General features: G+C 39.5%; 1 protein-coding gene across 3 annotated transcripts in view; it reads left to right on the plus strand.

The window, feature by feature from the left end:
- Positions 1 to 16,292, plus strand: part of LOC117424840 (syntaxin-8-like) — a 46,187-nt gene that overhangs the window by 16,659 nt on the left and 13,236 nt on the right. For 2 of the 3 annotated variants that reach the window (XM_058992320.1, XM_034041552.3), the window contains exon 7: positions 14,602 to 14,703. In XM_058992320.1, coding sequence (XP_058848303.1) covers positions 14,602 to 14,703 — 102 coding nt within the window. Of the gene's footprint in view, positions 1 to 11,088; positions 12,482 to 14,601; positions 14,704 to 16,292 lie in introns of those variants that run through there. The other variant, XM_058992321.1, reaches the window with a different exon arrangement.

Consider the following 16,292-nt stretch of genomic DNA (forward strand, 5'->3'; position numbering starts at 1 on the left):
TGGGTGCTGTAATGAGAAGCCACATCCATCAGTCTATTTCTAATCTTCTACACCAAACAAATGCTTGTGGTGATGACATCTTCATGTCGATGTATAATTCTTTACTGTTTTTTTTTTTTTTTGTTTGCTTTTTTTACAGCATTGTTGAGTGGAAAAGTGGTTTTATTCCCCCAAATTATACCCCCCCACCCCACCTAAATATATCAGTTAGTCCGGGTTAGGTGCCAGTGCAGCTTTCCTGTGGGACCCCAAGAAAAAAGATCATAAAGTTTAAGTGAGACTCGAACCGTCCTGCTTTCCCTTTTTACTAGGGGGGCCATTGAGGACCCAGCCTGGTCTGCTCATGACGATTTGGTCCATGTCTTTGCAGCAGCCACATGGTCACAGTATTAGATACTTCTTGAGACAGAGCTGCTCTATGTGTTTGCATATGCAGACTAGTTTAATACTGGGGCGGCAGGTGGCACTGTCTCTAACTGTTTTTTTCCCTGGTTCTTCTGTCCAGTGTTGGTAACCTGACATCTCTCTCAGATGTTTGTGTCAGAACTTACAAGATTGCATAAGAAAGGAGCGATCCAAATTATGAAACCTTTTTTTTATGTGAAAAGGAAATCAACAGGTTAATAGTAACAAAATCAAACTTATGTTTGGTCATCTCTGTTAAAGGGTCTGGTATAGGCTGAGTCAGCTATGAGTATACTGTTGTTTGTCATACCAGATGAGGCTAACACTATCAGGCTGCTAGTGAGCTGCGATGAATGCACTGGATCACCTACTAGTACTGATGGGTGGACAAAATGATTTGATAGCCCAAGATAGCAAGAATTTGGGGGTGGAGGGTTTATTCCGCTTGATTTTGGGCCATTTCTTATAGTAGGGATACAATCCACTGGTACGTATCTGGTAAGCAAGCTACTACTGTATATTATTTAGTTATCCAAGTCATTTTTAAAAATGATTTATTCATTTGCTTGTTTAAACAGAAACTGGATCTCGTTTAATCGGAAACTAAAATGTGTTTTGTGGATTGTTCTGGTAGACTTTAAAATATATATGCATAAGCATTTATGTTTAGCAGACCATGTTTCGATTTGTATAGCCTTTTTCAAGTCTAAAGTAGTGATCATTTTTACAATAACAAGAATTGCTGGTGTGCACTTTACATTGTATAATGAAGTGGTAAAAGACCTGCATGCTCCTCACTGGGAAATGCTGACAGGCAGAGCATGGCTCAGTATATTTTCCTGTAACATTAAGGGCAGGACCCTCATGTTTTCATTTTTAATATGACCGTTATAATTGTATTTGGGGTTCCTCCAGAGCAGTACAGTGCATGGTTCGGTAAAACAGTATTTTCTGATCTAGCGGCGACCCACTTTCATTTTAAAGGATTCTCTGGTCAAGGTCACAATTCTGCTTTGAAAATGCTGGATTAACGTGTGTATGTGACAGAGAGCTGTATCAGGACAACTCATTTTACCAACACCGGAACAGGTCCCATAGAGCAAGCAGTGATCTTTATTGGTATACAGAAAAAAAGAGTAGAAGTGTATGAATCAAGCTTAATACTGTGCATCATCTACCCCTTCCTGAAAAGCTCTTTAATAACCACACACAGTATAACACCATCACTTCCAGTCTTCCAGTTTCTGACAGATTATGATGGCTTCATGTTGTGCTGAGCTGTGGGTTTATTGTGTGTGTGTCTGGGTGTCTGATTTACTGGATCTTGCACATTTGATTCCAAGTTGATTCCAAATTGTAATTGATGAATGATGATGATGAAGCTAGCTAATGTACATATTGTATGTTTACTCTTTTGAAAAAACACAGGTAATGGTTTGATATGCAAATTATAACGTCTAGCCTAAATTGCTTTGTTTTCTGATATCTTGCACACACACACACACGCACACAAGAAGAAATCGATGAAGCATTTCTTGCACTTTCTGTTAGTTCAGGGATTTGAAGTGCTTTGCCTAGACTACATCAAGTGACCTTCAGATCAAATGATACTGAGTCTGCAAATAGGGGGTCCATGGGGGCTTTCTTGCGGCTATTTGTACTGCAAAAAGCTGAATTAAAAAATGACGTCTTAGAACAAAAAAAAAAAGACTAAACATTCATACAGGTAAAGAGACACTCTGCAAAGTGTAAAAATGTGTGCTGCATGTCATTTATTTCAGTATGTAATCCTAAAAAAGCTATTTATTTATTTATTTATTTATTTATTTATTTATTTATTTATGGTAGGAATTCAGAAACGTACAGTTTAAATGATGCAGATCCACGATGATGACAGATTGCAAATAATGTTTGTCTCGTCTCACCAGCCTGGGGTTAAAATAGTGCACCTGCTTGCAAGGGAAATGATTTCCACTCAATTGCCGATTTATAATGGTAGAGCTGATTATATTGACAATTCCTGATTGCAGCGAATAGACGAATTAGGCGTTTAGTTGGACTCTAAACATTTTTGTGCAGTGTATTTTATTTTTTCAACTGGTCGTAATTATTTGATCTCCGGTTTTATACAGATTAAAACATACAAATATGGTGAACAGTGATGAAGGTTTTCATTAGTTGAAATAGCAGATGTGTTACCTGACCTTTGGTGCACAGGCTATGATCGACATTATTAATACTGGCAGCGAAATAGAAAACTGACCTTCAGAAGTTTGCAGTGAGATGTGTATGTCATGACATTTGGTTAATTGCTGCTTCATGCCATTATCAAGCGTTGTGTTAATTTCATGTTAGAACTCTGGGTTTTGAAGGTATGAATGATTTAAACATAACATCAATACTTTGTACAAGATGGTTCAAAATGTCAAGACATGCCATCTTTGCTTGCTTTGGGCAGGTCCGTATGGTCCATTTTATCTCTAGTCTCTCTTAGTTCATTTTCCTGTGAGATTCTTTTGTTTGGCTGCAGTGGTTCCAGGTGCCACAGTGGTGGATACGCAGCTGAGAGTCAGAGTCAAGGTTGGGGTCAATTCCTGTTTTTCAGTTCCTTTGAAGGAATTGGAATTGATATTTTAGAGACATAATTCTTTTGGTTGTTCAACTGCTTTCATTTGAAGCCAATTTAATTGACTAACAGTGACTTCAATTTAAGTAATCTGTTGGAACTGTGAGAAGCTCATTTTAACAGAATACTGCTAATTGCTATTTCATCAATGGTGTGTTGGAATTGATTAAAAGGGAATGTGAATTGGGAATCGATTTAAAAAAAAAAAAAAAAAAAATTGAAAAAAAGGAATTGACCCCAAGCCTGGTCAGGGTTTAAAGTCTCTCAGTCGACCATGCGCATCCACAACAGGAGAAACTGGGTTTAAAAACACCAGCAGCTGGCCTAGAGAATAGGAGTGCCATGCTGCAATAGCTCATTCTTGCCTTGCACATTTTTTCACTTGTGCCATCACTTTAGATCGCAAACAGATGTCCTTAGTTAGAAGGATGGGAACGGCGCATAAGTAATCAATGACAAACAGATGGGCTGTCAATGACATTTCTAAAACAATCAATTGTATATCGTCCTTAATAAATTACATTTATCATGATTTCCCCAGCGTCTTCTAGGATTTCCAGAAGGAATTTATATTTAACCCTTTAACGATATAAGCATTGGCTAAACCCATTAAATCTCACTATTGAGCTGGTACCATATGGTCAACGCAGTGATAAAGGGTTAAAACAACATAAGTAGTTAGAAGTTTCTTGTAACAATTGCATTGAAAATGTGGCTACATCTCCTTGTTTGTAGTGCGTTCGGGAAAACCATAGGTACAGTAACACCAGGTGTTGGTGGGGCAATTCACACTGCACTGGCCTGTAGCCTACAAGGTCCGTATGAAGGTAACTGCAGTCAACACAGCAGATAAACTGTCCACAAGTATGCCAATATATGTATATTGTTTTTACTTAATAGGACTTGATTTAGACTGTACAGGAATCGCTCTTGGACATGAAAGATAGAACATGTGGAAACTCCTATTTTATTTACTTGTCTCATAGTTTTTAAAAATGGAAATTCAAATGAGTAAAGAAATAAGGCTTTTTCTGTGCTGTGCATGCAGACTAAATGTATATAATGATGTGGCCCCTCTGCATGGTTAAAGATGTGGAATCCAGACAGTTGAATTGTGACGTCAGTTTTGAAGTTATTTGTTCCCTGTCAGAATTCGTATCACAGCAGCGTGTCCTAAACCTCCCTTCCGTTATGTGCGTTCTGCGCTGTGGTTTTAAATTGTCATTTTCCACTCAATTTCAACTAAAAAAAGGGGGAGAATATTCCTTTAACGCTGGGAGGATCGAGGGGACAAGTCTCACAGCAGGAACTAATTAGCTGCTATTCATCGTAGCTGACCCTGGAGGTAATCCTTCTTCCTAATGTTTCAATAGAGTTATGCACCTTTTTTTTTGGTAAATGGGGATTCCCCAGTGAAAGAATCCTAAACACCAAACAGGTTTCTTTGTTTTTCAATTGCATCCCTTGTCTTTTTTTATGTAAAGCTCAGAAAACAGCTGTTGCTCATTCTATCCATTTGCAGGCTGTACATTCCCCGGTTTTACTAACACTTAGAACTCTCCGCTTCAAATGGGACCCTTTTTCATGTAAAGTCTTTCTTCCTTTTATGTGTATAATAAAGTGCCTGGTAGCGTACCACAAGCACAATGCTGCTTTGATCAATGTGCTGAGAAAAACAGAACGGCTTTCTTTTTATGAATAGGATACCTTTGCATTTCTTTTTTTGTTTAAAAAGTACTGCTGAAGAATGCTGGCGTATTTGTGTGGTGGTTCAAAGTTGTGTACTCAATGACTGGTTTGTGGAGATTACCCTTTAGTTGCCCTACAGTTGTTATTTATGCACGGACCAGATGGTGCAGTGTTTAGTGTGCATGCATCCTGTTGGTTTGTGAAGTTGTGGCTTTACTCCATGGCCTGGATGACTCACCCTGGACATAAATCCTGTGGCTGTCTTTCAGGAGAGCTTACACTGCAAACATCCAACTCACACCACTGGGAATTGCTAGATTCATGTTAGATACATGCATACATACATACTGTACATGTCAGCTTTATTAAATGGAAACTTCTTGCAACAAGGTACAGCATATACAATCGAATATAAAATGTATTTGGCATAAAGCGGCCAAAAAAAAAAAAAAAAAGCCTGACCCTGAGGTAATGTAGATCTAACTGGACTCCGCCCTTGTCACTGATAGTAATTGCAAATTGCAACTACAGTGTGTCTCTTTGAGTTATAATTAAAAATCTGTAAGCGGTAAGGGAAAATTATTCTGCAAGAGTGCCTATGGGGAGCAGTAGCTTCTGTCCTGCTGCAGTGCACTCTGTCAAGAGTGGATGTTGAGTCTACAAACAATGGGGGGGCGGGTTATAAATCTTGTCAAAGGAAAGTAAAATCTCTCATAAAAGATACTCTATTGGAATCCTTTCCCCCGCTGATGTAAAGTCGCTTCAGGCAAACCCTAATCAAATATTTTTATTGGCTATAAAGGGCTCAGTACAAATTGCCTTCCCCCAAGCTGCAGATTGATGAGCCCTGGCTTTATGTATCCACTGCTGTGCTAAACCGGGCACTGCCTGCCTGACTTGTGTACTTGTGTTTTACATCTCATTATCAGGCTTGTCTGCAACCTAATAGAACTGTACACTGAGGACACATGCTAGGACTCCTGTAATAGGTGTGGTGTCATGTGACGTGCTGGGAAAATAGAGAATGCATGAAAAAAGGGCTTAGAACGGTTATTTAGAACGCAGGTTCATTGTTTAAACTCAGATTGTCTCTGCTAAGTGCACTGTAACTTTTTGGGGGGGGATTTTTGAGCTTTTTACTCTCATTAGACCTTAAACAGAGATGAATTCTTGGATTTATCAATTTTTCCTGAACCCCAGGTTGAGTCTCCACTGTTTGCTTCACTTGGCGTGGAATGGTTTATTGCAAATATTTTATATGCACAGAATTTTAAATATAAACTCTAGAACTGTATAGCCCCCTAAGCAGGAATCCCACTGTGTTGCTGTAATTAGTCATTTTAGCAGGCACCAAAGCTATACCTCATTCGTATATATTTATTAGTGGTACTAATCCCCCGGCATATGTAGCTGTTTGCAGAGTAATTCTATTCGGTGAAACATGACTTTTTAAAAATATATACTAGTTCAGGTGTTTGCTTTATACTTTCCATTCAGTTTGTCTTAACATGGCAAGATTTAATTTAAGAGGGAAGGGGAATAAAACTCCTATTGCATAAGTTTCACCCATTCCAAGTTTTACAACAAGCTTGATTAGCCATAGTGTATAGGTAACGTGCTCAGGTGTATCTTATTAAACTCATAATAAAACCAGGAATGGATCAAACGGCTTATGTACTGGGAATCTTCTTTTCATCCCTGGAGGTGGGTGGTAGGTTGGGACAGCAGGAAGTCAATCAGTCTTCAGTTAAATTAATTAATAGGGTTAAACAGTGCAAGGAGAAAAGTGTGGCTATTGAACAGCAGGGGGCAGCAGTAGTAATAAGAGCAATGTCACATGGCCCAGCCCTACACCAGGTACAACACTGCTGATGCAGTGAACCATGAAAAGATACTGCATGTCATTAGATGAGGCCTTTATTTCTGTATAGTCTGTAACTGGCATTGGTGATTCATGTGTGCAAGTTTGACTCAACCTTCAGGATACCATCCAGAGTGTTTTGAGCCCTGGCTGTTATTTACTGATGGGCTGGCACCAGGCATTTTCCTTGTTAGTAATTGCTATTAGAGTAAAAGTTCATTATGTTTTCCTTATGTGTTTCTGAGTCAGAGCTGTTTAGCAAAAAAAAAAAAAAAATACTGCTGTTTCAGAACTAGTTGAGTTTTACGAATGTGTTTTTAAAGCCTCACGCACTGTACTGTTCCGTTTGCACTAATTCTTTGCTTCTGGGAGTTAAACAAATATTCTGTAGATCCCACCTGCTAGTCACAAGTTGACAGTTCAGTTGTCCAAGATGGGGTTAAGTATCTTTTTTTTCCCCTGTTCCTGTTTTAGTTGGTCTGAAAAGCATGATCTGTTCTGCACTGCGTTTTACAGGGACAAGTCTCAGGAATAAGAATCTTTCTGACCTGTCGGAGGCCCTTGCTTTTATGTGGTGCTTTAAACGTGGAGAAATCTACTGCCTGCATGAAGTCCTCAGCAATAAATTAGGCACAAGCTATTAATTCTTAAATAACTGCAGAATATTGACTTCCCAATTATGCCCCTGGGAGCACAAAGGCATTAGCCTTGTAAATGCCATCATAACCATCCCAGCCGTGGAACTAATGCACTCTTGTGATCAGAGGCGCTTCTGAGGATCAGACGTCTTTGCGAGGTGCATTAGAGCTTCTAGTGAAGGTCACAGGTGGAAGAGCCTTTAGCGTATGGCAGATGGCCTTTTCCCCCCCATCACTTATCCTCCAGGACAGTGGGAGCCTTGCTGGGGGTTAAACGGAAGAGTTCATGTCTATGCCTTGTCAGCCCAATGCATTTCAGTCCTGGATCCCCCTTTCATCGGCACCGCTGGCAGGGCAAAATGAGGTTTACAAAGAGCCCGTGGCTTAGATTTATCAGTCTGCATTGATCCGGCTGTCCCTCTGAAAGTCACGTCTCTATTGGCTTCTGACTGCTCTGGGTTTATAATGTTCTTGTTCTTCATGGTTTACAGCCCTCTTGAGCCTTTTATAAATCGAACATGTTATTAACGTGGTTAATTATTAGCACCCGTCGCTCTCTCTGAAAACAGATAACATCTGAGAAGCAGGTCTGGTGTGCAGGGGCCTTTTCTTCACTGTCACTGAGGAGCTGGATTGAAGTATTCCGATTTTAATGATGGAGTCCAGTGGACCTTGCCATGCTATAAATAAATCAAGCCTTAGCCTCAAACACTTAATCAGAAAAAAGTAAAAGAAAAGTATTACTTTTAAAGTGGTTTTAAATCAAAATGTGGAGTTTTGCTTTTTGTATAACAATTCTGATTTGTAGTTGCATGGGAGCACTGCTGCACACTTGAGGCAGGTGGGGTTAACCTTGAGTATTACATAAAGTGCCTGTTGTTTAAAAAAAGTTATGGTTTATCTGTACCTTTCCTGAGCCATAAACTTCATGTCCTTCTGATCTGAATAAAAAGGATGAGTATTATCACACCAGGATTATCTGCTTTTTATCTGCTTCTCTTATCAGATCATGTGAGCACATTCAGACTAGTGGGAAAGGTCGGAAAACACAGGATCCAGGGTCTGAGAGAGCAGGTTGTCGAATGCTAATTGCCAGGAGTTTATGGGTGAAGGCACAGAGAAAGTGGAGGGCAGTTTGCGTTTCTTGCCAATTTGTGCCTTCACCAGTATTTGCAAATTACAGGGTCTGTTCAATTGATATAAACAGTGGAATATTTGAAGTACCATCACAGTTTTAGATAATTAAAATAGTGCTCTTTGTGTACCAAGGCAATAAACCTCGTCTAACATTGCACACGAGTCCCATCTCAGTTTATGCCTCAAACATTTCCGAAAAGGTTGTGATTAAATACTCTATGGCAGTGTTTATATTCTCTGCAGTTTTGTTCAATTGAATGAGATTGTATAAAATGGAACACTTCTCATTTAAATTAAATATGTACACTTCCCTTTTTTTTTTTTTAATGAAATGGCGCCACATACATTTTATATTCAAATAAATCACCTACAACTCTTCTTGACGTGCGACTGTCCACCCCCTGCCATCTAGTAGGACTTGAAAGCCATTCAGCTTCCAGGAAAACTTTTATTTAAAAATATTGTAATACTAAATGTGGAAACCATATTATTGCAAAATCAGTAAACCTTGAGATAACAAGCTTGTTTTAAAGAGAGAAGTAAAATGGAAAAATGCAGAAGTAAAACAGAGCTTCTTACAGATATATAGTAATTGCCTGCATTATATCATCAAGTGTTCTCAACACATCTGGAGCAGAGCAAGTTCCAGTAACATTAAAGCTCTGTGTTTTTATTGGCAGGGTGACATCCTGGAGGATGCCAATTAGCAACAACCCTCGATGCTAGCCCGTATCAGAGTCTCCCTGGAGCTTCCCCCCTGAGAAATCATTCAAATAAGTGCAACTAAAATTAACGCTGGTGGGTTTGTGATTGAATTCAAACAAAAATAAGCATCGCTAAAGGGGCGGCCATGGGAAAGTGTTCAAAAATAACAAATAATTAATACTGTGTATCCTGGAGTTGATTGTCTTTTTATTTTTTTTATACAATTGTATTCAGTCAGACTAGAGTGGGCATTGCTGTTTACCTTATAGTACCTGGCCTTGCTTTTTCCCAGTGTCATTCGCAGTGCTTTATGTCAAATGTCCTTTTCTAGTACAGACAGTGGCTGATTGTGTGGATGTCGTTACAAGATACAGGGGAACTTGTTTCCTCTTGAGAGTCCCTGCGTGCAGTGAGAAGCGAAGCCCCTCAGGTCTGGAAACATTCCCGTCCCTCTCTTCAGAGCCCACCCTGACAGCCAGCTCTGGGATTCGCACCCCTGACCTGCCGAGTCAACAGGACACTAATGTATCGCGCCACCCTTCCTATATACAAGGCTCGTATTAATAACTTCCTACATTATGGTGTGGCAGTTTGGTTCTGTTCATTCATTGTGTGCTGTGTTATATCTGTGTAAGGCACTGCATAGGACAGTTGAAGCTGTTTTAGTGCCAACAAAAAAAACAGTCTCTGCTGATTTAATCTGGAGTTTTAAAAAGCTGTCTGGGTAATATCTTAAGTAATATTATTACGTTTTCCATAAAGGTTAATCTTACGGCACCTTGTAACAAGTGCCATGTGGACACAGTCATAGATTTTTTTTATATCGCAAGAAAAGCTCTGGTCAGATTTCGCAATACGTTTTTTTGGGGAAGGCTTTGTATTTATATTTGGGCTTCTAGGAAAAAGACACACATTCCTGAGCAGAACCTATGGATAGACTTGCACTCATAATGACCACTGTGAACTCTAAAGGGCTGTCCGCTTGCATAAGTAGAGAGTTAGATAAATAAAGCCATCAATATGAAATACACCTCTGAGAAATCTTACATTCTTTCAGCTGCGTTTCTGTGAAAGGTTGTGAGTGCAGGACAGGGGGAGGGTGGGTATTTCAGTAAGGAATAGTTTGTGTGTTATTGTCCTTTTTCTTGTGGAAATCATCCCTGGAATAGTATTTTAAGCATGAGGACTTCATTCCAGATCAGTTTATACAGCAGTTGACTCCTCAAGCAACTCCAAAAAATAGTTTGGGTTACTTTGAAGTTCTCTGTACAGTAAAATGTGTGTTGCTTATTTCAGTCGTCATGTATGCATTGCTTTCATTTGCATGATCTATTTTTGATGGTGTCATTTTAAATTCTCTTGTATGAACAAACAGGAGCGTGGTCATTTTTGCCACCGAATACATTTCAAGCAGTGTTTGTTTGAGTATTTGAATATTTGTCCCAGTGCTATAAATATTGAACACTAAAAACATGTTAAGATCTCACATTAGTTTGCTAGTTCTGTGTCTGTTCCAGCTGATGCTGCAAGCTAATCAATGCATCTTTTGTTTTTGTTTCCTGCTAAGCATGTTCAAAAATCAAGAACTTGAAAGAAGCATCAAGACATTGTTGCAATACATGTCCTGTATTAATACATTAAAAATTGAATATGCATTCTGACTTTCTACACTTTCACAAGACCTTCCCATAAAACCAGTTCATTAGTATTTTACGAGTGCAAGTAGTGCTAACTGAATTACACTTTTTTGTTGTTTGTTGGTGGCTGCCTTTATGATGAAGCAACCCCTCTCTATACTAATTCCCCATTGTGACTCTGCTGTGGTCTCCACTCCAGGGTTTTGTAACACCTCATTTTGCAGAGGGGTATTCTCCAACATGTTTTTCTAGAAGGTCTGGTCACTGTTGGCAAACGAAAAGAAGCCATTTCCCAAGTTGTGCTTATCGTGCTTTGTCCTTAACAACGATGGGAAAGCAAGCCGGGATGGGAACTTGCAGCACACTTTTTTTTTTTTTTTTTCTTTTCAGATGCAAACATCAGATGGCTAACACTTGCTGCGGACAGGGCATTGTACAGGCTTCCTGTCTGCCCAAGCGCACAAGAGTGACCTTGCCTCACAGGCTGTCAGCACCCAACCCCCCCGTGACTGTGCTGCAGCTGAAAGCTTGAGAGAGAACTGAAATGGTGCAGTGCGTGCACATTCTGCGCTTGAAGATTGTCCAACATATTAATATGAAAAATAAACATTTCTTACAGTAATGAAGCCTTGCTTTCTTTTGCAGTCGGGGTGATTGGCATGCAGGAGCATTGCCGTGACAGTTTTGAGTGCTGCGTTAGTCTGTTTGTAATAATGCAGTAAAAAAATCAACAAAATATCTGTTTTATATATGTGAGATATGTGTGTGTGTGTGTGTGTGTGTGTTTAAAAAAAAAAAAAAAAAATTAACACTAGAAGCCCCGCGGTTTTTGGTTTTAAAATGTAATTTTCTCCAGTTGTGTAACACATATGGGGCTGCACGTTCTTGTACCTTTCTGTCCGTATGTATTAAATATTCTCACAAAGCATGAAACGCGGGAGTGCAGAAATAAAGGAGATATATTACATTATACCTAAAAGCCCTGGGAGCAGTCACATTGACGGCCACACAGAAAACAATTGTATTGTGATTATACAGAACGGTATTCTACTTTATTATTTTTATTTACTACTCCACAATGTGTTTAGCTGTAATTAGATTAGTCTCTACTCTCTGCCTGAGTGAATGACTGACAGTCTATTGTTTTTCAATCAGCCATTTCAAAGGCTGGCGCCTGCTTGCCAGCTGTGCTGTTTTGGTCAGTCAATTAGCATCGGGACTAGTGAAAATAAATACCAGAGACCGTGGAGTTTTGCAACGCAAGAAAATATGGAGTTGATGTTTTGGATCAGATGGCACAGAAGTATTCCGTGAAAGCTGGCTCCCGACGGTGGCCTGTTCAGGTGTTTTACAATGTAGTGGACCTAGCAGCCATCAACTCCTGGGTACTATACAAATAATGCACGGAGAAGAATTTACCAAGGCGAGAATAAATCCAGTTAGCACAGGAACTTCGCAAGAAGCATTTGGAACAGAGGGAGACTGCCATACGTGTACCCACAGCTGAAGCTGGCAACCCTGCTGAGAGCCGCAAGAGACGCCAATGCTAGGTTGGCAAGTGCAATAAAAATAAAACTTCGAGCAGCTGTGCCCTGTGCAGAAAGGTGGCGTGGAGAAGCGCATTATCTGTATTGATTGTGCTGTGTGCTTCTGTAAAATGTTTTCTTCTAAGTTTATTTATCTACGTTGTTCAGTTTCTTTTGCACATCTGATAATAAACCGATTGCTGTTAAAAATGTATTGCTATCGTTTCAGTTTTATAAATATGTACGGTGTAAACCGATGTCTGTTCAGATGTTTATTTATTTACATTTTCTTGTTTTGATTTGTAAAATAAATGTTTATATATATATATATATATATATATATATATATATATATATATATATATATATATATATATATATATATGTATATATATATGTATATATGCTTCGGTTTTTCAGATGTTTATGTAACATACTCAATAAAATAAAACAAATTACATCCGACTGTTTCTCCTTTCATTATACTATTTACAATGTTTTGAATACAGCCGTCAGAAAGACTGCTGCAGGGCTTATAGGTATGAGTATATCTCCAGTCCTTCTAGTGTTAAATAGGTGCTTTCTGGTGAGATATGGAGACTGGGAGCCAGGAGAGCTTCATCCCTCTTCAGCCACTAACGGCCTTCTGTGCTTCACTTACTGTATAACTGGATGTAAACGTCCTCCACTAGATATTTCATGTAACTTCCTAGTTGCAGTTAGTAAAATGTCTCAAATGGGGGTTCTTGCCGAAAAAGCACTCAAATGCATTAATCTCACAAGCAGATAGGAGAAACATTGCCAAAACAATAACCAAACTATTTACCTTCGTGAAGTCTTTAATTGTGAAATAGTCCAGATTTTTTAGCAAGCCCACGTTGCATGCTTACATTAAACTAGGGGCCCTTCGTCAGGCAGCACAAAGAGAGAGCAAGGTGATAAAAATACATGCTGAACAGACAAATGTCTGTGGTGAGGGCAGAAAGTCAAAAAAAACAGGCTAGCTAATTTTGTATCTTTTCAGCGGGTGTTTTGAATCTCTCCTTTCGGCTCATGGAGGTGAATTTACTTTGACTTTCTTATCTTTATCTTTAAAAATAAACTTCCTTTCGGCGTCAAAGTAAGAGGTCATTTCTCTGAAATGGTGGCGCAGTCAAAAAAGCCCTTTTACAGATGTCAGGAAGCAGGGCCTGTCATGGTGATTTACTGTGGTTGAGCAGGTTTAAAGCAAAATGGTTTGACCTTTAGTTCATGTCGTTTTCTCTGGTTTTCAAAGTGACGAGATTGACATCTCTTTATGTTCAGAGGGAACAGGTGCAATCATCTTTTGTTGTAAATACAATCACTACAACCATTTGTGTCCTAAATACAATCAGTGAGTTGGTTCTTATTCTCTGAGGCGCTTGCTTGGGCAGGACTGAATGTGATGCTTGCATTTCAGCAGCCTATCAATGGTGCAGCCAACACATGTGTGTTGGGTTTAGATGCCATAATTACGTCTCCATTTCACAAGCTTTCAATTGGCATTCCTTCAAGTGTTAACATTTTCCTGAGAAACACAGAACCCACATTGTACTAGTAAGACTAGACATGTAAAGACATTGAATGAAACCAAAATCGATTTGGGACGCTGATCCTCCTGGCAGTAATCCCTGTCTTTTTCTTTTTCCACATTACCAACTCATAATGTCTCTTGCTGAACATGCACTGCAGTAGACTTCTGCCTGAGTCCTGCATAGCAAAAAATGTATTTAAACTGAAATGTGGAGTCATACTCTATGTCCGATTTTATAGACTTGACATCCTAATGTAAACGTAATTATGCCACATGACTCTTTTCTTGCTTACAAACCTGTGCAACATAAGGAGTCTGCAGTACAAGCAATCTGCTCGCTGCACCATTCATTGTCATTGTGCTGAAAAGAACAGATTGCAGCTCGAGTTTAGCTGGGTCGTGTTCTGTTGTTTTGTGGTATATTGTGTTTAAAGTTTTAGTAGCTTTGCTTTAAAGCCACAGGGATCAGAGTTTGTATCTTTAATCCCTCTGTCAGCTACCGCTTGCACAGGATGTGCTGTACTGCTCCAGTGTTTAGGAGAAATCCTAGCCTTGCAGAATGTGGTAATTCCTCCCTTAGACACACTAATGCAGGTGGATTGCGTTTCAGATTCTTGGAGGTCTAATCAGATTTATTTATAAACGAGGCTGGGAGACCTCGGCTTAAAACAAACCAGACCATCTACCACATCCGACTGTGCCCAGTGGGGCTGGATTGGAAAACTGAGCATCCACCACTCACTTGAGTTTATGTTGGTAACATATCTATATATTTTTTAAATGCGTTTGGTAATGTATGTATGTATATATTTTTTATTTCAGAGATCATCGATGATCTGGCGCACTTGGTGGACAAAACCGACAACAGGATTCGTAATGAAACACGAAGAGTAAAACTTGTGGAGAAAAAGTCGGCTTCCTGCGGTATGGTTTCCTTCAACCGTATTTGTAGCCTCTGCCTTAAGTGTGTGTGTGTGTGTGTGTGTGTGGATATAGATATACACATACACAAATGCTGCTTGGAAATAAAGGGAATGTGAGTTCCCCTTCAAACTAGGAACTTTGGAACCTCTATTGACTTGGCTGTGCTTGCTGTACCATGCTTTACCATCATATTCATATTGCAGTCACATGAAAGAGGGTGGGAATCAGTCCCTGTTTCTACGGTGAAGCCAATACCACCCCCTGTAAACCTCTCTGGCCCACAAGATGGCATTGCAATCTAAAGTCTCCTTACTGGTCTCTGTTAAACCCATGCTTACACTGAACACATCCATTTATATTTCAACACTCAGCTTTTCAGGAATGTTCCCCCTGGGACAGATTAGTTATACAGGCACAGCTCCAATAAGTCATTGGAAAGTCAAGTCGTGAAAAGTCATCTATGAGCAGTTGGACAGGGGTCAGGAGTAATTTGAGTGCATATGATTTTGTGACAGTTTGGACATTCGTTCCACCTGTAAAACTGAACCGGCTGCCAAGTGAAAACTATTATCGAACAGTGCAAGTATCATTAGTCAGCACTATTAAATAGTAACCACAGGCATTTGCTGTTTTAAAGTACTAATAAACAAGTATGATTTATTCAAACTCAAACATGCAAGAGTCTAGCCAAAGTGAACACATATCAAACAGCAGCAGGTTTGAGTTCTTGGAATGCATTTGTAGGCTTGAACCAAATTAGTGCAAGTTTTCCCCTCGTGGTTCTATCCTTAATTTCTGGCTCATTCCATGGTGTACTTTTGTACCACTTTTTTGCAAAATATTGCGCGTGTGGTCTTCATTCAGCTACATAACGAAGCAGTCCAAAAAGAAATAAGCAATCATTATTGCTATTTCATGCTGCGAACAGTAAAACTCATTTTACTCACAAACTATAAGCTACTAGAGTTATATATGCGCTTCAAACCATGGTAATTAGAAGAAAGTGCCTTCTGCATTGTAATTGTTTTCAGGTTGAGTGCGATTTACATGGGAAGCCTTTTTCCCCACTTACAGCCAAGACAAAGAGACGTTACACCTGTAACCCTAGTGGGGTCAGACTCAAAGAAACACAACGGAAAATGGAAGTTCAAGTTTTCCAGGGGAAAATGAAAAAGAAAAAAGTGCGTCCCAGTCTTTTCAAGAGCCCGTATGTAGCCAGAGCCACAGTAATTCAATTTGCATACACAGCTGTTCAAATAGATCCATGGTGCTCTCTTTCACCTAGTGGCTCTGGGGACATGGGCAGCAGGTTAAGTGCTAAAGCCTCGGGCACACATGGAAGTTCCTGGGGCCAAAGAAACACGGCAGAGTCATCTATCATCTACCCACGCAAGGTAATTAGATATATCTATATGCGTATATTTGTGGAATATTGTTTGGCTGGTTTCAGTAACCCAGAAACACCCGGTCTTGACTTGCAAACACATTATAGCAAAAAAAAAAAAAAAAGGACGTTGTTTAAAGCTGGCCAAAGTGTCTGTGCTGTAGAGTTTGTTCGTTAAGTTTTCGACCCCAGGGGAAGAATGGTT

This window comes from Acipenser ruthenus, chromosome 19 (genome assembly GCF_902713425.1).
Source record: "Acipenser ruthenus chromosome 19, fAciRut3.2 maternal haplotype, whole genome shotgun sequence".
NCBI classification, from domain to species: domain Eukaryota; kingdom Metazoa; phylum Chordata; class Actinopteri; order Acipenseriformes; family Acipenseridae; genus Acipenser; species Acipenser ruthenus.